General features: G+C 41.7%; 1 protein-coding gene across 1 annotated transcript in view; it reads left to right on the top strand.

Moving 5' to 3' along the window:
- The window catches only part of PPEF1 (protein phosphatase with EF-hand domain 1), a 107,943-nt gene that overhangs the window by 19,203 nt on the left and 62,570 nt on the right, over positions 1–26,170 (top strand). Inside the window, exons 4-6 of the mRNA XM_019431696.2 lie at positions 17,107–17,234; positions 17,950–18,010; positions 25,610–25,773. Of these exons, the coding sequence (XP_019287241.2) occupies positions 17,107–17,234; positions 17,950–18,010; positions 25,610–25,773 (353 nt within the window). The remainder of the gene's footprint in view (positions 1–17,106; positions 17,235–17,949; positions 18,011–25,609; positions 25,774–26,170) is intronic.

Here is a 26,170-nt window from a genome sequence, read left to right as displayed (position 1 = left end):
TTTATATGTTCCAGTTATAAGTTCTTTATCAAGTATAAGATTTGCAAATGTTTTCTTTCATTTAGCGGGCTGTCTTCTCACTTTCTTGATGATACCCTTTGAAGCAGAAAGGTTTTGTAATTTTGATAAAGTCCAATTTATTTTTTCTTTGGTTGCTTGTTTTTTGGTATCATAACAAAGAATCCATTGCCAAAGCCAAGATTATTTATGGTTATGTTTTCTTCTAAGAGTTTTATATTTTTAGCTCTTACATTTAGGTTTTTGATACATTTTGAGTTGATTTTCATATATGGTATGAGGTAGAGGTACAAATTTATTCTTTGCATGTGGATATCCAGTCACCCCACGACCATTTGTTGAAAAGACTGTTCTTTCTCCATTGAATAGTCCTGGCACTCTTATCAAAAATCAATGGACTGTAAATATGAGGGTTTCTGAATTCTATTCCATTGATCTATGTGTCTCCTTATGCCAATACCACACTGTCTTGATTATTGTAGCTTTTGCAGAAAGTTTTGAAATTGGGATTCTGAGTCCTTTACCTTTGTTTCTTTTTCAAGATTGTTTTGGCTTTCCAGGTCCCTTGTACTTCCATATGACTCTTAGGATCAGTTTGTCAGTTTCTCAAAAGAAGCCATCTGAAATGTTGATGGGGCTTGCATTGAATCTGTAGATCAATCTGGGGAGTACTGCCAGCTTAACAGTTACATCTACTGATCCATGAACATGGAATGTCTTCCCATTTATTTAGGTCTTTAATTTCTTTCAACGCTATTTTTTGCATTCAGAATTTACATTTTATACTTCCTTTGTTAAATTTACCCCAAGTACTCTATTCTTTTGAATGCTATTACAAAATGGAATTGCTTTATTAATTTCATTTTTGGATTGTTCATTGCAGGTGTATAGAAAAACAATTGCTTTTTGTATATTGATCTTGTATCCCAAGACTTTGGTTGATTCCTTAGGATTTTCTATTTACAAACTGTGTCATCTGCTAATAGAGATAGTTTTACTTCTTCCTTTCTATTCTATGCCTTTGATTTCATTTTCTTGCATAATTTTCCTGACTAGACCCTCTCTTACTGTTGAATAGAAATTCATGAATACACATCCTTGTCTTGTTCCTGATCATAGAGGAAAGCATTCAGTCTTTCACCTTTAAGTATGATAGTAGCTGTGCCTTTCTCCAGGATGCTCTTTATCAGGTTGAGGAAGTTCACTCCTATTCCTAGTTTATTGATTGCTTTTATTATTTTATTAAGAAGTGGTGTGTAATTTTGTCAAATGCTTTATCTGCATGTATTGAAACGATCATGTAGTTTTTGCCCTTTGTTCTATGATACAGTATACATTAATGGAATTTCAGATGTTGAACCAATTTTGCATTCCTGAGATAAATCCCACTTGGTCACGGTGTATAATAATACTTTTTATATGTTGCTGGATTCAGTTTGCTAGTGTCTTGTTAATGATTTTTGCATCTATATTCATAAAAGATATTGGTCTATAGTTTTTTTTCCCCTGGGGTGTCTTTGTGTGGTTTTGTTATCAGGGTAATACTAGCCTCATAGAATGAGTTGCAATTCCTTCTTCTCTTCCATCTTTTAGAAGAGCTTGTGAAGAATTGATATTAATTCTTTAACTGTTTGGTAGAGGGGCTCCTGGGTGGCTCAGTCGGTTGAACATCCAACTCTTGATTTCAGCTCAGGTCATGATCCCAGGGTCATGGGATCAAGCCCCACATTGGGCTCCATGCTCAGCATGGATTTTCTCTCTCTCTCTCTCTCCCTCCCTCTGCCTCTCTCCCCCACTTGTGCACTCTCTCTCTCTCTCTCCCTCTCTATAAATAAATCAATAAATCAATAAATAAAGCTGAACATGGGCCTTTCTTTGTGGGTAGTTTTTTGATTACTTCTACTTTTGTTATAGATCTATTCAGATTTTCTATTTCTTCTTGAGTCATTTTCAGCATTTTGTGTCCTAAGAATTTGCCTATTTCATCTAAGCTATTTACTTTATTAGCATATACTTGTCAAAGTATTCCCTTATAGTTTTTTTTATTCTTCCATTATCTCTTGTTGAATATATTAGTCAATGTTTATTCTGACTTTGTAATAATAAATCTGCTGAAAACTGAAGCAACGGTATTTACTTATATTTATCCATAAAAAGTTTTTCTCATTTAGAAATACTGTAAAATATAGAAAAGCATTTGGAAATAATTAATATTCCTCACTCCACTATCCAGAGACAACAACTGTTAACATTTTGATAGTTTCTTTCCAGTTTTTTTTTTTTTTTTTTTTTTTTTTGGTATAGTGTAGGTTTTTGATCATCCTAAACGTTAATTTTTTGTAGCCTTGCTTTTGGCACTAAGAAATTGTTAAATAAACATCTCTCAAGTTGTTATAAATGCTTTGTAAACATTTTAACCATTACTAAACATTTCATTTAATGGATAGATCATCATATTCTTTTTTTTAATGTTTATTTATTTTTGAGAGAGAGAGAGAAAGAGAGAGAGAGAGAGACAGAGTGTGAGCGGGGGAGGGGCAGAGAGAGAGGGAGACAGAGAATCCAAAGCAGGCTCCAGGCTCTGAGCTGTCAGCACAGAGCCCCATTCAGGGCTTGAAATCATGAGCCGTGAGATCATGACCTGAGCCGAAGTCAGACGCTTAACCAACTGAGCCACCCAGGTGCCCCAATCATCATATTCTTAATTATTCCTCTAACATGGGACCTTTTTTTCACTAATATAAACAGTACTTAGAAGAATTTCTTTATGTAGTGTTTTTCCTTACTTTGGATTATTCCCATATTCAGGTGATTAGATACGAACTTATTGTGTTAAGGGTTATGAATGTTTTGAAAGCTCTTGATAGAAAATGATAGCTATTATTTCCTGATTACTAACTATATTCTAGAGAGTGTTCACAATATTCTGCATACTTTTTATTTAATCCTTGCAGTAAACCTGAGTCAAGCGTTACTATTCTTTTTTTGTGTAGTTTGAAGAGGCTCGCACGCTCAGCGAGTGAGTACTTTTCGGGGTCAGATTACTAACCACTGCCAGAGTTGGGGTTTGAACCCAAGGAGTTCTGAGTACAGTGGGTTTTTTTTGCCATCAACCGTCACACCCTTCTACGGTTCCTTCCAATGTCGCTGCTCTTGGAAACTAACTTTAATTAAATTTACTCCTACAAAGTACCTTTTTTTTTTTTTTAACATTTATTTATTTTTGAGACAGAGAGAGACAGACCATGAACGGGGGAGGGTCAGAGAGAGGGAGACACAGAATCTGAAACAGGCTCCAGGCTCTGAGCTGTCAGCACAGAGCCCGACGCGGGGCTCGAACTCACGGACCGCGAGATCGTGACCTGAGCCGAAGTCGGCCGCTTAACCGACTGAGCCACCCAGGCGCCCCTACAAAGTACCTTTTATTTGCATAGTGCTCTTATAGTTGGATGGGCCCCTTCATATACATTTGATCTCTACAGGCTGTGAAGGGTTGTTCTCAATTTGTAAAAAAAGGAAACCAAGGCTTTGCGAGGCAAAGTGATTTGCTTAAGGACAGACACATAGCTAGTAAGTGGCAGAGCCCGGGTGAGGGCTTGCTTCCTGTTTCTCATGGTCTGACTAGAGTGAAGGGCTTTTCCCTCCCACTTTGGTCATTCGGCCTCAATACAGAACTCTGCCTCCTAGTGTATCATGGCATTTTGGAGGAAAAGTAACCCACATATAAAATCGAGGCTACCCCTTCTTGTGGGCTATCTACCTTGCATGTAGAGAAGTAGCATCAATGCTGTATTATTATTCTTTCGCTTCTTTTGTGATACGCAACGGGGAAGGGAACAATCATAGCTGTCATTTATATTGATTGCCTACTACTTTCGTTATTTCTATTTCTCTGCAAAACTCTTGGAGAAAGCTTTGATTAGTTTCCTGTTCTAGATGAGGAGACTGAACCTGGATGAAAGAACTGTCCAAAGTCATGTCCTAGTTCACCTGAATTGGGACCAGCTCTGACAGATTCCAAAGTCCATGCCCCTCTGGATGTGCTGCCCTGACTTGTAAAATGGGAATTTATCAAAAAAATGGAAATGAAACATTGCAATTTCATTCTCCTGAGCTTCGCTTTATCCTTAAAATTTTATATTGATGTATTTTGAATTAATAATCTGTTGCCTTTTCTTCCCCCATGGAATACTCTGAGGACACGATGATTTATTTTCTTTTATTTCTTCCCTGGAAACCACTTAGAAATGCATTTATTCATTTTCCCTAAGTGCTGAGGAGCCTACAAAGGCTATGTAGCATTTTTGGCTGTGCACTTGGATGCTTTAAGCTATGAGAAATGGAAATTTTCTCTAATGGAGATTGTTCTTTTAAAAAATATTTGTTCTTTATTTTTACTTAAAAGTTTAAAAATACTAACTAGTAAACCAAATATTTCTTTAGTTCTTGGAATAACGTCTGGTTTATTTATTGTTTAAAAATCTAATGAGCAAGCCATTCACAGCTGCCTGAGAGATTCCCCTCCTTCCGCCCCCAGTCCTGTATCTACCACCTCCACATTCCCAAAGTTAAGTCCTTTGCAATGCTGTATATTTAAATTTGGGGCCTTCATGGAAAAAATATCAATGACATTGTTTCCTTTATCTTTGTTGATCTCTGAGGAGTTTTCTGCAAGTTTAGAGGGGCCTTTGCCGTTCTTGTTACTGTTGGATTTTCTTTTATAACTGCCACCAAGCAGTCTTTATTGGCATCGTGAGGTATAGCAGAAATCTCTGTGAGCTGGGATGTCCCTCATTTTCCTCCTCAGTGAAATGGGACATCAGATGAGATGCTCTTTAAAGTTCTTGCCACCCAAAGACCATCAATATGCTCTATAGCTGCGGGTACCTGTGGAGGGGTGGGGGTATTCATTTCCCCCTTCTGTTGCTTACTCCCTTAGCTGCTACCGTATTAACACTCTTAACGTGCTCGCGTGCCTTTCCTCTTTTTCTCCTTTTCTTTGGGTTTGGGTACGTTTTTTTCCCTTCATGTCGTTCTGTTTTACTTTACCCCCAACTTCTTATCTTTAGAAATTGCAAACCTACAGAGAGAAGATGGAAGATTAATACAGCGAACACCCACATCCCCGTCAGCTGGGTTCACCAGCTTGTAACCCTTTACCATTTTCTCTCTCCCGCTCTCCCTTCCTTCCCTTTCTCCGTCTCCTGTGCCTTCTCCATTTGACAGCAAAACTGTAGACATTATGATATTAACCTCTATATACTTAGCATGAGTGTCCTAAAAAGAGGGTTTTTCTTTTATATAACTGTAATACTGTATCACACTGAAAAAAATTGTAGCATTGGTGGATTAATATTGTTGAACATAGAGTTCATAGTCAGAATTTCCTCATTGTCCAAAATGGCCTTTTGTAACTGTTTTTTTCCTTTCCCTTTGGAAGAAAGGCCTTCCCTCTCCCTCTGGTTCCCTCCACTGACTCTCCTCCCTCTCAGAGCTTGTTCCTGAAGGGGACGTTCACAGTGCTGTCTCCCACCTTCTCGTGGTTCATTCCGTCCCACGGAAAATGATTTTGACAAGTTCTTGAATGCCCTTGAAGCCCACTGGACCATTTTCAGTTCTTATTTTGCTTGGTTTCCTGGCAGTACTCGGCACTCTTGCACTCATGGCCCTTAGCTTCGGCCCATTCTCCTGGTTGTCCTTGTGTCTCTGAACTGTTTATAAGGGCTCCACTTTCTCCCAACTTTTAAATATTAGGATTCCTCTGGGTTCCTCTCAGGCCTTTTCCTTTGTCACTCGAATGCTCTCCTTCAGTAACTTTACTCTCATGGCTTTCATTATCATCAGTATGTCAAAACTGCCAAATCTTCATTTTCAGCCTGTATCATATACTATATCCCTGGTTTGTTGGCATCAGTTGGGAATCATTACATTTTATTTAATTAACCAATTCAATCAATTTAAACTCCCAGGATAATTAACATATAGTGTTATGTTAGTTTCAGGTGCACAATATAGTGATTCAACAATTCTATATACTCAGTGCTCATCACGATAAAAGTTCTCTTAGGGAATTTTATGTTATGTTATGTTATGTTATGTTATGTTATGTTATGTTATGTTATGTTATGTTATTTTATTTATTGTAAGGTAGGCTTCACGCCCAACATGGGGCTTGAACTCATGACCCTGAGATCAAGAGTTACATGCTCTACTGACTAAGCCAGCCAGGCGCCCCTTAGAGAATCTTTTTTTTTTTTTTTAATGTTTATTTATTTATTTTGAGAGAGAGAGAGAGAGCGAGCACACAGGGGAGGGGCGGAGAGAGAGAGGGAGAGAGGGAATCCCAAGTAGGCTTCATGCTGTCAGCACAGAGTTTAGGGAATCATTTTAAACAAGTACTTTTCTTTGTGGAAGGAGACCACTTTCTGCATCTGAAAGTGGTCCCTTTCCCTTTCTTTCTTTTTCTTTTTTTTTTTTTTAACGTTTATTTATTTTTGAGACAGAGAGAGAGCATGAACGGGGGAGGGTCAGAGAGAGGGAGACACAGAATCTGAAAGTGATCCCTTTCTTTTTTTTTTTTTTTAACGTTTATTTATTTTTGAGACAGAGAGAGACAGAGCATGAACGGGGGAGGGTCAGAGAGAGGGAGACACAGAATCTGAAACGGGCTCCAGGCTCTGAGCTGTCAGCACAGAGCCCGACGCAGGGCTTGAACTCACGGACCGCCAGATCATGACCTGAGCCGAAGTCGGCCGCTTAACCGACTGAGCCACCCAGGCGCCCCTATGATCCCTTTCAATAATAATTTTTAGTTAATTGTTCACTTTTTGATATGATAATGTGTGGGTCTTGAGGTTTATATAGGAATGGTACTACAAACACATTTATTGCCTGTATGAAACAGGCACACAAAAACCAAACATCCTTTTCATTTTTCACACCTATTAAATGCATCTTCATATTTTTTGTTTATTCGTTGTGTGACTAATCCACCTCTACTTTTAGAAATGTTAAGTATTAAGAGACTCTGCCACGGACTATTTAGAGACCCACTCTAGAATCATGAGCTCTTGGGGGGTAGAAAGTATTACCGGAAGAGGATGAAGTCCCACCTCCCCCATTTAAATGCTTTTTACCAGCTTCTAGCCTTGACTAGACAATTCACAAAGGAGCCAGCTTTTAGTTGGATCCTGTTAATTGTTAGAAAATCCTGTTACAAAGAGACATATTTCAACGGAGTATAAGAAAGGGCATTACCTGAGGCCCACTTGCCAGTTATTTCCTGTAATCAGAACACTTTTCTTACACAATTATGGCTTTATATTGCCTTATCTTTTCAGCAGCTGCAAAAGGCAAAAATTTAATGCTGATCGTATTTGACCTTGGGTGAATGAATGTGGCAATATAACTCAGATTAGTAATTAATAACAGGGGAGACATAAAACAGAATTGCAGTCAAGACATTTAATTTTTTTTTTCCGAGTGAGGATTAGAGGTCATGATTGAATTGTTGAATAGAACATATTTCCTATGAGAAAATTTTTCAATAATTTAAAATGCTAGTAGCACTTTTACATAGCTAAATTTCTTACATAATTAAAAATATAATAGTTTTTAAAAATTGAGATCTTCCTGATAATGATTCTTTACAAAATTGGCAGAAATTCATATGATAGAGAGCTCACGGTTACTTGTAAACTGTCGTTTTCGTGGTTCTACTGATTTAGCTTATTATTTCGGTATCGTACGGCTAAAGCTTCATATTTTCCTGAACTATGGTGTAGCCAAGGATTGCAGTTCTTATGAAAACTTCCATAAGATGGGCTTCGTGTAATCTTTGTGTTGTTCCATTGCCCTGTTGAATAAAAGAAGGCTTTAAATGGGGCATTTAACAATCTGAATCCTAATAAATGTAGAGAGAATGAGTTCGAAAATCACTATTTTTGCAACTACCATAGAAAGAATTGATTTGGGCAAAAATTATCTGTGGATATTTTGGAGAACAGAATATATACACAGTCCTAAAGCATGTTCCTGCAAATTGTTTATTAATTGTAAAGAGGGAGCAAATAAATACATCTACGGTAGAGAATTTTACGTGGCCGCTGTGGGGCGATCCATCCGATCGGGTGGGGTCTGGTGGTGAAAGAAGTCACTTGAGGCAGAGCAAAGGCAAATGAAGTTTATTGAATATTCTGCCAAGGAGCAGCAAAGGAGAGACGGTCTGCCAGGAGGCAGTGGTGGGGGGCTGTAGCTAAGGAGGGAAGGGTGAGGAGGTATGGGAACACATGGAATTTTCCTTTGTTTTGCTACCTGTGCTCAGTAGTAAGTAGTCCATTGGTCAGCTAGGGCCTATGGATATTTTTTTAAGTTTTTTTTTTTTTTTTTTTTTTAAGATTTTTGTTTAGGGGCACCTGGGTGGCTCAGTTGGTTGAGTGTCCAACTTTGGCTCAGGTCATGATCTCACAGTTCGTGGGTTCAAGCCCCGCGTCAGGCTCTGTGCTGACAGCTCAGAGCCTGGAGCCTGCTTCGGATTCTGTGTCTCCTTCTCTCTCTGCCCCTCCCCCGCTCATGCTTTGTCTCACTCTGTTTCTCAAAAATAAATAATAAAAAAAAATTAAAAAAAAGATTTTTGTTTATTTATTTTATTTTTGAGAGAGAGAGAGAGCATGAGAGAGAGGCAGAGAGAAAGGGAGACAGAGAATCCCGAGCAGGCTCCACATTGCCAGCTGGGGCTCAAACTCACCAACCGTGGGATCATGACCTGAGCCAAAACCAAGAGTCGGATGCCTAACCCACTGAGCCACCCAGGCGCCTGGGGGCGCGTCGCCTAACGAGCCTGTTTGCACTTAGCCAGGTGGTGGTCGCTGTGGGCCCTTTTACCTTACTCCAGTTTAACCAAGTAATCTAGGTTCATATCACCAGTAATGAGACAAATTAATGTCATCTGCCTTCTGATGTAACATACTTGAGAAAGACTCATCATTTATTCCTGCCAAAATATATAACCCGAATCTAATCATGAGGAAATAACAGACAGATCCAAACTGAGGGATATTTTAAATAACTAGCCTGTACTCTTCAAAAATTTCAGTGTCATTAAAAAGAAAGAAAGGTTAAGGAATTGTGTTAGAATAAAGGAGACTGAAGAAATGGTAGGCATGTGTGGAGAGAGAAGCAAGAGAGAGAGAGTAGGAGAATGCATATGTGACAAAATATTAACAATTGTACTATTCTGACCTTTCCCCGTATGTCTGAAAATCTTTCAGAGAAAAAGTTAAGAATATTCCAGTCCTGGGGCACCCGCGTGGCTCAGTCAGTTAGTCTGACTCTTGATTTTGGCTCAGGTCATGATCTCATGGTTCGTGGGATCGAGCCCTGCATCAGGGTGCTGTCAGCACAGAGCCTGCTTGGGATTCTCTCTTTCCCTCTCTCTCTCTCTCTCTCTCTCAAAATGAACAAATAAACGTAAACAAATAATATCCCAGTCCTGTGCAACCTGAGATGTGTTTGTTAAGTCTGTGGTGGCCGCAGCCTAGGGTTCTGCCCTTTGGGAATGCCGTTTATTAGCTCTTGCTTGTTTCCCCTTCTTCTCCCTTCTCTGTCCATTGCAGACTCCGTGAACCACGTCCTGGCATCATCTTGAGTAGCTTCACTGTAAACATGGACAAGCCCAAACGCACTGGTGTCTCAGTTCCTTTACCTCCTAAACTCCAGCACCCCTTCCTCACTCTACTTGAGAGGCTCACTCCCCTTTCCTGGCCCCTGTGGCCACCCGCATCAGTTCTGCCTCTGTAGTCTTTATGACTGTCCCATGTTCTGATCTCTTGATCTTCATTGAAACCTCCGGACCTTAGCCCCTTCCCATGTGTCTCTGTCTCCAAGCCCACGCTTGTCTTCACTTTCTTCCCCGTCCATCTCTATCCATCTTCTCTTGGCTGTCACTTGAGCCACTTAACCGATCATACACAGTAATCAGACTCTAGGCAATTTAAAAGAGAAATGTTGGGTGAAGTGTTTAATGTTCCCAGACTACTTGCTAGCAAACTTTGCTACAATTCTTGATGCAGACGCCAAGGATGTTAGTGACTTGACTTGGATTTTTCTATAGGGATAATTCAGTTGTTTTGTTGTTGTCATTGTTATTTTAGTAGCCTTTAGAATTTGTCTTCTTTGTCCAGAAGCTTCTAAGCTGAGTGTTCACATGTACCTGCCCTATTTTGTCCTTGAATGGTTATTTTCAGCTTTGCAATGTGCAGTAGTAGGTAGGCTGAAGCTGTGGCCCTAAAAAAAATAAAATAAAATAGAAGGATGAATTAGAATATTTCAGAACTGGAGAGGATCTTAGAGATCACATAATTCCAAGTTCTCACGGTTCACGTGAGAGACTGAGGACCAGAGAGGTTAAACAATCTGTTCAAAGTTACACAGTTGGCACCTGCTTGAGTCAGAACCAAAATGGAAGTCTCCAGATGACCAATTCAAAATTTATTCTTTATTATCTCATGTGGATGGGTTGCTGGGTGGGTGAGCACATGAGTAAATAAAAAGTCAAAGAAAAGACCTCTAATTCTTGCCCTTCTCTGACCGGAACGCCAGAGGTTTCCAAGAATGATAAAATTATGATCTCTCTTGTCATTTAGGGAAAGTGATGGTTTTGTTTAAAGTGCCCGTCAGTATTTGGAGACTGGGCCTCATGCTTTACTCTCATTTCCCTCTGAAGAATAATGCCTTCCAGGGGTGCCTGGGTGGCTCAGTCGGTTAAGCGTCCGACTTTGGCTCAGGTCATGATCTCACGGTGTGTGAGTTCAAACCCCGTGTCGGGCTCTGGTGGCAGCTCGGAGCCCGGAGCCTGCTTCGGATTCTGTGTCTCCCTCTCTCTCTGCCCCTGCCCTGCTCACACTCTGTCTCTCTCTGTCTCAAAAATAAACATCTGAAAAAAAAAAAAAAAAAAAAAGAATGCTCTCTAGGGACAAGAATGCTGTGCAGGGATGCCCGAGTTCGCAGATGAGTGAGCCTCACACGGTTCTTGTCTCGCTTGCTGCCCAAGAAGCAGACTTTGTGACCATCTCATGTCCACTGGGCATGTGCTTTGAGCCGTTTCTCCAGTGAAGTTAGAAGTCTCTCTATGACAGTCACACACTCTAGCAGGTGGCAGGTGTGGAATAGTTGTAAACAAGAATAACCAAGAAGACTGCGGTCCCAGAGTTAAGCCAGACTGTAGTGTCATCATGCTTCGAAGTGCTGAAGGAAGAGATGGTTTCCCCCTTGTTTAAAGCCTTTTGCTACTAGTTGCTTCGTTCTCTTTCCAGTTCATTTGAATTCATTTTAATGACTTCTATCACACTTGCGCCTCTCTTTCTTCCTGACTGGATGTCAGGCCCCTTAAAGTTACATTAAATATTTGCTCATCCTGGGGCCTCCTCAGGAGGCCTCTGTCAGCAGACTTCCAAAAGCAGAGAGTCTTTAAATGCCTTATTGTCCTGAATGTAAGGTTCCGGTTTAAAGAACTGTCTGTCAAATAAACTCTCATTTGAAAAACAAACCAAAGATAAGACTCTACCAGTCAGCACGAAGAGAAACACAAGACAGAAAGTCTTAACTGAAGAGTAATTTCATCCATTCAGCATGTATATACTGAGCATCTACCATGTTCCAGGGGCTGTTCCAGAGTCAGGGGATGTAGCCGCTACCCCAGCGGACTAACATCCCAGCCCGTATGGAGATTACATTCTAGTGGAAGGAGAGAGACAATTAACAAATGAGTAACATATGTGCTATAGCAGGTAGTGATAAGTGCCAGGGTGAGAAAATAAGGAATGAGATGGGCAATGGGCAGCGGGGTGCCATTTTGAAAACAGTGGTCAGGAAAGGCCTCACTGAGAAGGCGGTCTTTGAGCCACGACTGTGCTCTCTAAAGGAGTGAGCCCTATGGATCCTGGTTGGCACAGTTCTTCTTGCTCCTGACTCTTGGGTTCTGGGATGGTAGCCTGTTTGTCCACAGTAGTTTGTGAAATTTTTAATGAATTTATGTATCATTAGGAAATTGGGGGGGGGCACTAGAAGTTGTTAGACTGGAGAGAGACGATTATTGTGTTATTCCCACCTTACTTTAAAAAAATTTTTTTAATGTTTATTTTGAGAGAGAGAGCAAGCATGAGCAGGGCAGGGGCAGAGAGAGAGAGGGTGGGTTCCAGGCTTTGAGCGTCAGCACAGAGCCCGACGTGGGGGGCGAACTCACAAACAGCGACATCATGACCTGAGCTTAAGTCGGACACTTAACCGACTGAGCCACCCAGGCGCCCCTCCCACCTTACTTTAAAAAAAAAAAAGCATCTGCTATTTATTGAGTGCTTCCTATGTGCCAGGCAATATGCTAAGCGTTTTATATTAGTCACTCAATTAATTGGTATATTACTAATACCTATAGCAACACGTTACTAGTACATTATTATACATTACTAATAGATTATTGTTCTAAGAGCTCTAGAAGGTATTCATTCATTTGTTCAACGCATATCCGTTGCCAGGCCTTACCCCAGGTGCTGGGGTTATAGCAGTGAACAAAATGAAGTCCCTATTCTCGTGTAGCTTAGCTAATAGGGGAAGATAGACAATAAACACATAACCATACAAGCATATAGAATGCCAGATGGTAAAACGTGGAACGGAGAACAATAGAGCAGGTGAAGAGCATAGAGAACGTGAGGTAGGGAAGGTATGGGAGGGAGGAGATACTGTCTCATTTTTTTTATGGCTGATTCCAAGTGCCACCCTGGGTTGTACGACATTATGGTTAAAAGCCCAGTTTCTGGAATAACAGAGATCCGGATTTGACTCTGTGTTCTCCCAAAGACAAGTGATGTGACCCCAAACAAGTTATTCCTGAGCCTCAGTTTCCTTATCTGTAAAATGAGGATAATGTCACTTCGTAGGATTGGTGGGAGGATTAAATCAAATGAAATGAAATGATCTGCATAAAGCACCAAGCACAGTGTCTGGCACAAAACCAATGCTCTGAATTTTTGTCTTATTCATTGACCTACGTGGATATTTAATTTCCCGCAAACTCCCATGATAATGATGGCCACTATAGGAAAGAAGCCACGGGAAAACCAAACCCAAAACACCCTGGCTTGGTAATAGAGAATCCACCTGTGCTGGAGACAGAAAATTGGCCAGGTAACTTGTTAAACCCATACTGTTGCTTCCTTCTAGAAACGAAAATAGGAGGCCCTTGGGACACATATGGCAATAGCTTTAACTCTGGGTTTTTTTTTCTGCATGGAATTAATGTGACGGGGAAGACAAGCCCTGTCACCAGTCACATGATGAAGCAGCAGGACCAGAAGGGGACCTAGGCTGTCCAGCAGGTTCAGGACTGGATGACACAGGTCTTCAACTCTGCACGCAGGGTTGGGGGAGGTACGGAGCCGGCAACCCCTCGGGTAGGGTCTCTCGTATCTGGGCTCTAACCTTTGCCGTTTTGGGGGTTCCTGCTCCAGGAGAGCGTCCTCAGCTGGCTAGAGCGGCCGTGCCGCGAGCGGGTGGGTTCTTAGGAATCAGGTGAGGTTTTCGAGGTCGGATGTTGGTCCATTCAACCCTGCCCTGCCCGTCTCCTTCCCTGCGCCAGAGAGGGCCCTGGGGGTGGGGGTGGGGGGGCTGTAAGCCAAAGGAGCAGTAGCGGGATGTGAATCAGAGCCCCTTTTATCAGCCGCTGCTGAGGTACTCAAACCCCGATGTGGGATTCTGGGAAGGGCCTGAGCTGGAGCGTCCGGGAAGTTGGACGCTTGAGGCCTAACCTGAGCCTGCTTTTCCCACCCGGTGACACCGGCTCATCGGGCCGGGCCTAGTCGGGAGGCAGAAACCATAGAGTGATCTGACGACAGAGGTGAATTTAAAGAACTGTCAATCGGGCGTCGAGTTGTTCCTAGGTCACCGAAAGGTTCCTGGAGGAACCCTAAGGTATACAGAGGTAGCAATTACGGGAAAGTTACCATCTCTAGGGCTGAGAGAGAAAGGGAAAGGTTGGAATTCTTAAAATGTAGAAGCTTGGAGGAGGGTTCCCGCAGCATTGGAACTCAGACCTTGGAGAATGGGGGCTGCCCGGCTGGCGCTGGTGTGTCTGAGGGGCTGCTGGGAGGCTGGTTTTGCAAGTGCTGGCTAACTGCAGACTGGATCCAGCGCAGCTACCAGGAGAAGCTGCTGGGGGTGGGGGTTGCAGAATGGGGGTGCAGGGTGGAGAGCCGTTGCTAGGTTCCACTAACAGGAAAGGGAAGCAGACGGGAAGGAGTGTGTCCCTGGTTCCCTCCTCCAGCCTCACTGTCGCCCCCCACTGCCCCTGTTGGCAGAGCATCAGGGAGCGGACTAGAGGAGTGTGGGGTGACAGCTGACACGTGATAGCTTCGTAAGTGGCATTCATGCCCGGGTGTAGGGGCTCAGGTACCGGATGGTGCATTTTCCAGCCGGGAAGGGGGTGGGGAATGCCTTTGGAGCAGAAGAAGAAATGCAGGAGCCGGGGAACTGAGCATTGTTGTCTCCCTTCCACTCCTACTAGTAAAATATAGCCCGTGAAAGTACTGTGTGCCTTATCAAATAAAATGTCAGCTCCCGCCTTGGGGGGTGGGGTGCGATCCCAGCAATGGATGGGGCAGAAGCAAGGCAGAGATAGGGCAGGGGGCTCGGATCACCTATTTCCCCTCGTGGAGGAGGAGTAGAGGTGGTAGTTAACGTACGTCTAGCTTAGTGGCAGGCACATAGTAGGCATTCAAGGAATGGTGGCAGTTCTTACTCAAACGAAGGAAAGGTGCAAATAGTTTAGGGAATGAAGTAACTGGCGATAGTGGAGAGAGCCCAGAGTTTGGACTCAGAAGAGCTGAGTCTGTACTAGATAAGTGACTTGAAACAAGATACTTGCCTCTCCGAACGCGAAGTTTCCTTACGTGTAATGTAGAGACGATACTTGTGGGGACCGAGTGTCTTACAGTCGACCCTTAACATGTGGTCCCTGCTTTGTTCCATTATTAAGTATAGAAATGATAAGCATGGTTATTTATTATTGGTGGTGCTAATCCTAAGTAGAGGAGACTTTAGTGATCATTTATTCTACTACAGCACTGTGCAGATGAAGAAACTGAGGCACAGAAAAAGGTCAGTAGCTCTATGGAGGTTAAGAGCATGGGCTACAGATCAGTGAGACCTGGGTTCAAGCCCTTGCTGTTCATTTCCACTTACTGGCTAGTCTCTCTCAGCTTCACAGTGCGGTGAGGATCACGGAAAAGAGTCCGTTGCCCGACCCTCAGTAAGTGCTCAGTAAATAGCCCCGGACAGTTCCACTGGGCTTGATGAACAGAGAGAGCCCCTGAGGTCAGGGTTGGTTGGTCATGACAGTGACTGTCCCGTAGAACAGACCTTTCAGGTGAGCCTGGGCTCTCCATATGGTGAGAACACTCGAGATTTTCAACCTCCCAATCGTTTGCTTTATCGTATTGAACAAGTCACTCTGTTTCTTCTCCCTGTGGTTTTTCCCTGTAAAGATCATGATACTTGACCTCATGTCTACTTCCTGGGGTCTTCTGGAAGCTGAATAATGAAATGAGTGTCTCTGGAACCGGAGAGCCTTGGAGAAACTCATAAATAAATACGCTCAGATGACTAGTAATACCACAGCAGTATTGAGCCAGGGATCCTGGGATGGGAGGCTAGAATCCTGCTTTTAGAATTCAAATTGTTCTTGTTATAGTCAACTCTTAATTTTTATGTGCTAACTGGGAAAAATTATAACATGAATAAAAGAAGCCAGCTGGTGTTGATTGCTCTTCACTCTAAAATTTGAGGAAGGCATAAGAGACTATATTTTAAATCTCATTATCTCTCACCTGATTGCCTTCTTCAAAGCTATGAAGCTACAGGACGGTTCCAAGGCTCAGAGCCCCAGAACGGAGTCAGTGTGCCTGAATAACCCACAAACAAGACCATGCTTATCCCTGCAGTAGCCGTTTGTTTAGCCATTTATTAACCAGGCGTAGGGCTAAACTCTTCACCTGTAGGATCTCCTTTCATCCTTATTGTAACTCTGGGAAGGAGGGAGGTGTGTTCATTTATCCATCTCTTATCAATTGAATCTCAGGTACGGAGGCTGGAGCGAATTGTACTTTTCAGTTCATTGTACTTTGCCATCCCTGGTCTGTGCAAGACCCTTTCTTATCTTAATTAATTTGCTTGCTCCTTTTTATCCGTGTACCCCATACCCATTCACCCCCCCCCTTCCCCGTAAATACCCGCTCTACTTGTTTAATGTCTTTTCCTTCGTATATATTCTTAGGACATGTATATTTTGGGTTTGTGTATACGTATTTTAAATTTATGTAAAGTGATGGATTATATTTCATTGTCTTTAACTTGTCAACAACCGTTCTAACTGAAGCGCTGTGTTTTTAAGACCCAGCCACGTTGCTGTGGGTTTACTTAATGCATTGCTTCGAGCTGTGGCCTGATGGCCCATGGTGTGCACCTACCGGAGTTACACATTCTCCTTCCTCGCGGTGGACAGCCAGGCTGCATTGGTGGCAAACTCCCTAGTGTCACAAACAAAGAAACACCGCCGCCCCGTATGTCTCCCTCTTGGGCCGTGTGAGGATTGCTTGGGGGTACGTGGTGAAGAATGGAATTGCTACTTCATAGGGCACACGTAGACTTCATATGCCTAAGTAGTGCCGGAGGTAGGTGCTCTTATTTTCCCCATTTTACAGATGAGGAAACGGAGGCTTTGAGAGTTTTAGTGACTTCTCAAAGTCACACAGGCAGTAATTAGCAGAGCCGGGATTCAGATTCATGCCTTCTTGCCGCCCAAACTCTACTGACAGTGGCTAGGCCATCAGTGTTCTCTGAGTATTTGAGACTTGAGGACATTTTACAAAAATCTAAAGGTCAATTTCACTGTAGTTGTTATGTTCTTAGAACCTGGAAATCCAGGCAGACTGGGTTTTTTTTTGTTTTTTCGTTTTTTTTCCGGAATACCTACTTCCCCAATCCCACAGCTGCATGGTAACTGGTTTTCTCTAATTTTCGTATCCTGTGGCGCTGCAGTGCTCAAAGCTGCATTGGTCATCCAGAACTGGTACCGGGGCTACAGCACTCGACTGAAGGCCAGACAGCGCTATGCCCTCACCATCTTCCAGTCCATCGAATACGCCGACGAACAAGGCCAATTGCAGGTCTGTTTTGCAAGCTCGTCTCTTCTTTTGGCAAAGTGCCTCTCTTTACCCCTCATAATTGAAAAAACAAAGAAAGTTGGGATCCATTTTAAGCTGAGGAACCTTGGCGAAAACTGTAACGGAGGATGTAGTGACACTGCCTTGGAACTAGCCGTTCGGAGAGGGTGTGATTTGGGAGGAAGATGGTGTTTTTCAGTTCTGAAGTCCACATTTTGAAGAGGGCTGCCAGATGTCTAGTCAACTAATGAAAAATGGCCTTATTCCGTTCTTGGGTACGTGCCCCAATAGTAAAGTTGTCACTTTATGAAGGAAAAAATACTTTAAGGAGTTAAAAAATGGAGACATTTCCCAAGAACAAACCTGTGAGAGTTCTAGAAGAAAATATAGATGGGTGAGGAAGGCCTTTTTCAAGCTTGCAAAAGTGATGTATAAATCCAGGGATAATGCTTATTAGCAGAAAAAAAGTACATTTTTAACAATAAAAAGGAGGGGGGATCTGTGATATGCTGTGTGTCTCTGGGGGAGGTGCGGCTCACCAGCGAAGGGCCAGGAGGGAGGTGGGAGGCAGGTGGAGGTGGGACCTGTTAGCACCTAAGGCAGCTGGGAGACGACTGTTCCAGAAGAGTGAAGAGCACTTGCTTGGAACACCGACAGCATTTGCCACAGTAGCTGTTTGGGGGTCATCAATTGACTAACGTATTTTTATTTTGTCCAGCTATCCAACTTCTTTTCCTTCATGTTGGAAAACTACGCACATATACATGAGAAAGATCCAGGTAAGTACAATGTTTAGTCTTTTGAAAAGCAGTCATTACATATTGAATTGCCCTCTTCAAGGGATGTAAACTCCGAAGATGGGAGAACGCTAAGAAATTAAAACGATGCTCACCTGTCTTACCTTTGCGACCCCCCCCCCCCCCCCAACAACTGGTGAAATCAGGTCAAGTGGCTTTTTTCGCTGATTGTTGTTGACTTGACTAAATTGGTCACTTACTTTTTTTCACTTTGAAAAAGCTGAATTCGATTTCACTCAATGTTAATTTGCTGAACACCTTCTCTGAACCACAATCTCTTGATATACAGAAAGTAGCTTAGTAAAGAGGATCTTATTTTTTATCCACAAAAACTTTTGTGCCGAGAGATCACACACTCTTGAGGATCTCGTGAAATGAATCTGGGGGGAAATGGTGGCTTGAACACGGTTGTCTGTTTTGCCGCACAGCCAGCTGTCTGTCTCTCTGTCTCTTTATCATTTATTTAGTCCTTCTGAAATGACTAAGGAAATCATTTCAGGGACAGACAATGTAGAATGGGTTCAAAATGGTTTCAAAATGATGGTTATTCCCGGGGCATGCATTTGTTCTGCAAATCAAGATGCCTGTTGTTCTCTTCAAGGTAGATGCTAGACTCACAGACTCACTTTTCTTTAATTTGGGTCATTTTTTGGTTCTAATTAAAAGTATATGTCATCTAAGAGCTTCTTTTAAATCATCTAGCGAGCACCCTTCAAAGCGGCAGAAGAATAGTGTTTTAATGGCATGCCTTGAGCTGAGCGCATATGTATGAAACTAATTAAAGCCTTTAATGATCCGTAGGAGCTTTCTAAATGGTAGAATAGCCAAACCTGAGGAGTGGGGAGTGGGCGGAAGTGGGTATTTTGCCATTTTCTTTCTTTCAGATAATTGCAACTTGGAGACAGTTGTTTGTGCTTCATGTTCTTTGGCAAAATATTTCTGAGAGGCAATATAATGATGGTGAAATGAAACAGCACTCTTTTTGCTAATGACCTGCTCTTTGGATCTGGTCTGTGTACTGGAATCACTTATCGAGATTCACAGACACAGATGGCTGGGTTCCAGCCCGGAGATATTTACTCAGGCTCTGTATTTTTAAAAAATCTGCATGTAAAAAAAAAAATCTGCAGGTGATTCAAAAATATTTAAAAATTTTTATCAAAGAAGGGGACAGTGTTTTAATCTTCTGATGTAGACTTTTCTTGAAGTCTAACCTATGTTAAAATAAGTACCCAAATCACAAGTATATGGCTCAGTACATTTTTTCAAAGTAAACAGGCCCTTGTAACCTGCGCCCAGAAGAAAGAAAACATTTTCAGAGCCACAGAAGCCTCTCTCCTGTCCAGTCACTTCCCAATTCCTCCTTCATGACTTTCCTGTCTTCTATATCCTAGATTGGTTTGGCTGGTTTTGAACTTCACTCCATAAATGGAAGCATACAGTGTTGAGTCTGTCTTTTACTCACCATTGTATTTGCGAGTGTCATCCACGCTGTTGCAATTTGGTCATTCTCATTGCTGAATAATACTTCATTTTATGAATATGCCAACACTGATCCGTTCCGTTGTTTATGGACATTTGGGTTGCTTGCAGTTTGGGTAATTTAAATGGTACTGCTATGCACATTCTTGTGCATGTCCTTTTTGGTGAACATACAGACCATTTCTCTTGCTGTATACTCATTTTCAGTTGTCTATTGCTGCATAACAAAGCACCCCGAAATTTAGTGGCTTAAAAACAGCAACCATTTAACTCCTTGTGATTCTATGGATCACGCAGTTGAACAGGGCTCAGTGGGGATGGCATGTCTTTGTTCCATGTGGTGTCACTCAGCCTCACTCAGCCTAGCTGGGCTGTGTAGGGAGGTCTAGGTGGGCTTACTCGCATGGCCGGGACTTTGGTGTTGGCTCTGAACTTAGGTACCTCAATTCTTTCTGTCTAGTGGGATATCCCGGAATTCTTTACCCAGTAGCTGGATCCCAAGAGGACAAAGGCAGAGGCTACGACGCCTTTAAGGCCTGTTCTTTGGAACTCACACACAATCAGTTCTGCCATATTCTATCGGTCACAGCAGGTCACAAGGGCAGCCACAGATTCACAGGGTTAGGAGAGCTTCGGCTCTTGCCAGGGGAAGCGGTGGCATTCTACAGTAAAGGGATGCACACACAAAGAGGGGTGATGCACTGGGGGCCAGGATAAAGATGGACTGCCACCCAGGAATGGAAGTTTTGGGTTACAGGGCATGCGTATGTCCAGCTTTAATAGATACTGACAAACCGTCTTATAAAATTATTGTACCAAGTTATATTGCCACCAGTGGATGAGAGTTCCAGTTGCTCTCCGTTCTCTTCAACACTTGGAGTTGTCTGTCCTTTTCATTTTGGCCATTCTGCCAGGTATGTAGTAGTATCACATTTCTGCTTTGTGTTTCCTTGGTGAGCGTCGAAATTGTGTGCCTTTTTGTGTATTTATTGGCCATAGGAACATCCTGCTTGGTGAAGTGCCTGTTCAGGTCTCCTTCCATCTTTCTATTGGGTTAGCCACTTTTTTTCTTACCAGTTTTGAAGAGTATCCAAGGATTCTAAATACGAGAATATGAACCTTTGTTAGAGAAACATATTGCAAATATCTTCTCCTAGTCTTTGCCTTTTGTCTCCCCAATCTTTAAATGCTGTCTTTCGATGATAACAGACATTCTTGATTTTAATGTAGTACAATTTTTTTTCCTCCTTATGGTTAGTGCTCTCTGCATCGTATTTGAGAAGTCTTCGCCTGATATCAATGTGTGTGTGTGTGTGTGTGTGTGTGTGTGTGTGTGTGTTTGTGCAAAAATAAATACAGGAGAAACCTATAGGATGAATCAGAAACTAATGACATTGTTTACCTACAGGGGATGAGTGGATGGGTGGGAATAGGGGAAAAAGAATGGGAGAGTTGGGTAGAGGACTGAGGGAGGAGTAACATTCCTTTGAACGCACCAAAATAGAACACACACAGTGACAAATGAATTTCACCGTATTACAAACGAGTAACAAAATCACCTCATGGAGGTGGTGAAGAAACAGACTAACCTAAGTTACATTGGAGAATAGGGCTTTAAGTATAATGTGTCTTGATGAGCGTTCATTTATATTTTCGCTGTGTGGGGTTTGCCGAGCTTCTGTGATATCTAGGTTGGTATTTTCCATCAGGTTTAGGAAATTTTTACCCATTAATTATTTAAAATACCTTTCAAGTCTAAATATCTTTTTCTTTGTGCATCCCTACTTTTAAACTTAGAGGGCCTTGAAATATTTAAAATGTGGATCGCTATGCCTGTATTTCTAGATTTTTTTATGGTTTGGCTTTTAAAAATTTTAACACTTCATACATTTTGGATTTTTTATATTAAACTAAAAAAGGAAATTTGGATGCCTAGTGGTTGAAAACAATTTAAAAACACAGCTAAAAAGACAATGTCCAAGCAGTTAACCAATTTTTCCCACAATATTTCTGGTAATGTACCTTTTCACCGTGGTTTATAGTACCTCCTTCATCATGTATTCATTAAAAAATGTGTAATAGGGCATATTTCTAGGCTGTCGTTTCTCTTATACATCTCTCTATTATAGAGTCCTTGAATCTTACTGATCTGATTATTGACATAACAGAAAAATTGATGTACAGATTAGTTCTGTAGGTTGATTTCCTTTAAAAAATGTTCCAGCTTTATTGAAATATAATTGGCACATAACAATGTATAAATTTAAGGTATACAATGCGGTGATTTCACATATGTATATATTATGAAATGATTACCACAATAAGGTTAGTTAACACTCCCCTCATCTCACAGTTACAATTCTTTTGTGTATGGCAAGAACTTTAAAAATGTACTCTTAGCAACTTTCAAGCACCCAAAAGAGGATTGTTGACTAGGGTCACCGTGCTGTGCATTACTGTAGCTTGCTTTCTGATGGCCCATCTTTGGTGGGATGGCTCCACACAACGTCCCCCAAGGCCTGTTTGGCAGAAGGGCTGTGACCCTAAGTGGGGTATATTTAGGGACCAGAAGATCACTTCACATTTCCGGAATAATGGTTTGAACTCTGAGGCACAGGGTTAGCCGAGACATTCTGGGTGTTCCGCGGGTGGGAGGTGACCTGGAAGCAATTCATTCCTGCGTCCTACTACTTAGTTGCTCAAACCAGTTCCTAGGACTTGATGGGGAGACTTCACACGTCCACCGCACAGGTAGAGAGCGGCAGCCGCTGTACGTAACAGTAGGTTTAAACTAGAGCTTGATGGAAGTGGGGAGTGTGATGAAGTGTGCGCAAGTGTTGTTTTGACTATTCTTTCTGCTTCCCCGCTCGGCCAAAACGTCCTATCATACCCAGCTATTTTATACTTTTTGTTGTTATGGTCAATAGGTTATTTTCCCCATTCTGTCTCCCCGGTGGTTCTTGGTAGTCTTTAACAAGCCTTTGATTCATACCTGTTTGTACTGTGCTCCTATCGAATAACAACGTTTATGAAATTATTATTGCTGGCATTTGTTAAATGTTTGCCGTGTGCCATGTCTTTTATGCGCTTTAAATATTTCATTTAGTCTGCATGACAAACCACCGAGACTGCTAGTGTTGTCGTTCCCTTTTGTCAGATGGGAATGTTGAGGCTTAGGAAGTAACCTCCCGAGGTTATGCGTCTCAGCAGTGGTAAAGCTGTGGTTCAAACCACTGGGCTTAAACCTCTGTAGTATCGATCCTGTCAGTTCTGGGAGTTTCTCAATTGACTTTCGTGAGTATGGATATTTAATCACACTGGTCACAAGTAACATTATTTTTGCATCTTTCTATCCAGTAGTCACTGCTCTTAATCAGGATTCATATTTGAGGAATGAAATAATTATAAATGCAGTTCAATTGGTGCTTTTTCCCCCCTAGCCATATTTGGAGCTTGTTTTCAAAGTGACACGTGGGTGGCAGAGGCAGAAATTGTGTGTGTGTGTGTCTGTGTGTGTGTGTCTGTGTGTGTTTAATTGTGGGCTTTAAAATTTTCCCTGTCCAGATTTTGAGTTTTACTGGGAAAAAGAAATGATTATACGTGGTGGGGTATTTTTGAGGCATTTTCTTTAGAACAACTTGTAAAGGTATCATTTGGTTATAATTCAAGATTTCATTATATTTAATTAGTTTAGATTCATGTTGACAGAATTGTGAATCAAATAGGTAAGGATTCATTCAAATTATATGTTGCACAAATCTTCATGTATTGTTGGCATTCATTAAATTACTCTTATTAGTTATAATAGTTACAGCCCACAGTACATGCCTTTGAACTGTTGAAGCTTTTGATTGTGTTCGTATTATGATCCTCCTTAGCTACCATATTAGGAAGAGAATCTATGTTATTTTTTTTAATGTGGCTAAAAATCAGCAAAAGGATTATGATTTTTAAAAAAAGGGCCACGATTTGATGTTTACTGATATTTCATTTTGGGTAGATTTTTCTAAGAATTGGCATAGGGAAATGGAACTTGTAAGGATTGGAGGTCAACGAATGTGTGGAAAGAAGGGCCAGACCAAGCTTTTTTTGTGCATTTTAAAGAAGAAAAGCAATATTTTAATTTTGTTCCTAAAAAACAAGACTGCATTTTAATGACTGGAACTGATGCAATTGGCTTGATGTGCCAGCTGATGAGAAAGGGGGAGTGGACAGAGCATAGGTGAAGGCAGTGATTGGGAAAAGAAAATCGTTTCATGCTTGTACTTCACACAGTTGGGTTTACTCAATAAGTCAGTTATAAGATAATCTAGTGAGGCTGGTGGGGCTCTTTTTATTTTTCCTTGTTGTTGTTGTTTGCCCAAGAGGAGCCCGATATTTCCGTGTATAGAGTTAGGAAGATTTCTCTCTAAGAATGGAGCGGTACGATCGTTAAGACGGTTAACTGGAGTTTTTAGGCTTTACTGCTTGCAGAGTGGAATCTGAGATAGAATTTACCAAGCTCCTCTGCGTTTCTAATTTTCAAACGTAAAATGGAATAATTTATTCTCAAATCTCAAATCAAATCCAAATGAGAAAAATACCCTGAGCTGGGCCACACTGAAGACAGACATTATTATTCCTAAACTTAACTTCTTATAAAACATCATCAACCACCAACAAAGAAGTATTGGAGTATACAATAACTTAGTAAGCATGTTTAAGTTACCAAATATGACTTATTTTAGAAAAATGTTTTCAACTTTAGTTCTTAACTGTAATCTCTCAGCATAAATGGATCGTGGGGGAAAAAAAACGTATTCTATTTACATCAGCTAACGTCACACCTTCCAAACATGTCCACTCTATTCAAAAATATAGAAACTTCTTGCACAGAACTTCTGGTTGATGGGCTTGGTAGCAATTCAATGCTAATGAGTTGAAGTGTACATCGTCATCTTCTATAGCCGTTATCTATTAAGGAAATAATACTGTGTGTTGAACAACCACAATAGCTCGGTGGCAGGTTAAGAGACATTTCTTTTTGCCCACAAATCTACAGGTTATCTGAGTGCTTCTCCTGATCTTGGCAGGCTTGATTTGGTGGTTTTTCTCAGGTCTTGGCTAGAATTCACTCATGTATTCGGAGATCAGCTGGCTAATGACTGATCTGGGATGGCCTTGCCTGGGGTGACTCCGTTTTGCTCCCCATAGTCTTGGAGCTTTCATTAGACTAGCTTGGGCTTTTTGGTAGTCGCATGGGTTCAAAAGAGAGAACATGGAAGCATGCAAGGCTTATAGACTTTGGTGAGAGTAACTGCAAATCACGTGCAAAAGAGCAAGTCTAGGAGTTGGGATGGACAGTTGGAGTCACTTTTGCAATCCGTCTATACCGTATCCCCTTTCATCTTTCTCCACCTGAATTGGCCAGATTTCTGTACTTGGGCTGGCTATTTCGTAGGCAGTCTAGCAAGAAAGGGACTCTGAGTCTCAGCCCCTACTGATAGGGGCAGCGCAGACAATCTGTTAACGTAGAAAGGCGTCTCTGAAAGAGAGGCCCTTTGGGTATTTCTGCCTGTGGTTCGTCATCTAACTCTATTTGCTTTGTTAACAAGAAGAAAAAAAATCACACCAAAAAAGTCTGTTTCTATCTGAAGAGAGAAACAAATCGATTACAGCCAGGTAAAGTTTGAAGTGTTTCACGGGAAAAACTGAATATTGCAGTTTAATTTTCTGTAGATCATGAATAGCACAGATGTTTGAATCAAATACAACGCACTGTTATGTTTTCAGCCCTATTTGTAAAAATCCAAGATGTAAGAGTGGGCAAAAAAGGTAGAGGTAGTTTCAGAGCATCAGAGTACCTCGACTGACCAGTTTTCCCTGTGTTTCTCCTTTTCCTCTCCACCAATCAACTCACTGCTTTGATACAGTATCCACTCAGGAAGGGAGGAGGGTGATTCATGTGAATATACCTAATGATCTGAGAACAGATCCTTCCTCATGGTTATATGTGAGATATCTTGGTATTCACAACATGTAGCACAGTGCCTTACACAGGCTCGATATTCAAGAAGGTATTGATTGAATTTAAGTATGGTAATGTCTTTCCTTTTCCAGAAATAGTTGCTCGACTTTTTGGTAGCACCATCCAGGACTACAAGGATAGACAGGACTATGTCGCATTTGTAGACGTCCCAAACTCCTATAACGGTCCTCGACTGCAGTTTCCTCTCACCTTTACCGATATTGACTTACTTGTTGACGCCTTCAAGCAACAACAGGCAAGTGGAAGCAGATACCTCCCTGATTCTTGTACATAACATGTGCTCAGTGACCATCCGTTGAATGAACGGATGAAAATACTGCAGCAGAAATGCGTTCTCTTGGGGAAAAGCTTCATACTGAGAGTTATCCTCTGCTTTGCTTCACCTATTAAACCGAAGTCTCCTCGGATGTACAGAAATCTCCTATCTATAGGCTCACTGCATTCCCTTTTTTTCTTTTTCTGAGCTGTAATTCATATGTCATAAAATGCATCATTTTAAGGTGAGTGGTTTAAGGGTGAGGGGATGGGCAAAATGGGCGAAAGGGACTGGGAGATCCAGGCTTTCAGTTATGGAGTAAGTCGTGAGGATAAAAGCTACAGCCTAGGGAATATAGTCAATGGTGTTGTAATGG

The sequence above is a fragment of the Panthera pardus genome, unplaced genomic scaffold (assembly GCF_024362965.1).
Source record: "Panthera pardus isolate Hobbes unplaced genomic scaffold, ASM2436296v1 HiC_scaffold_27, whole genome shotgun sequence".
Lineage (NCBI taxonomy): Eukaryota > Metazoa > Chordata > Mammalia > Carnivora > Felidae > Panthera > Panthera pardus.
Note: the sequence above shows the minus strand (reverse complement) of the source record. Positions and strands in the feature narration are given on the sequence as shown.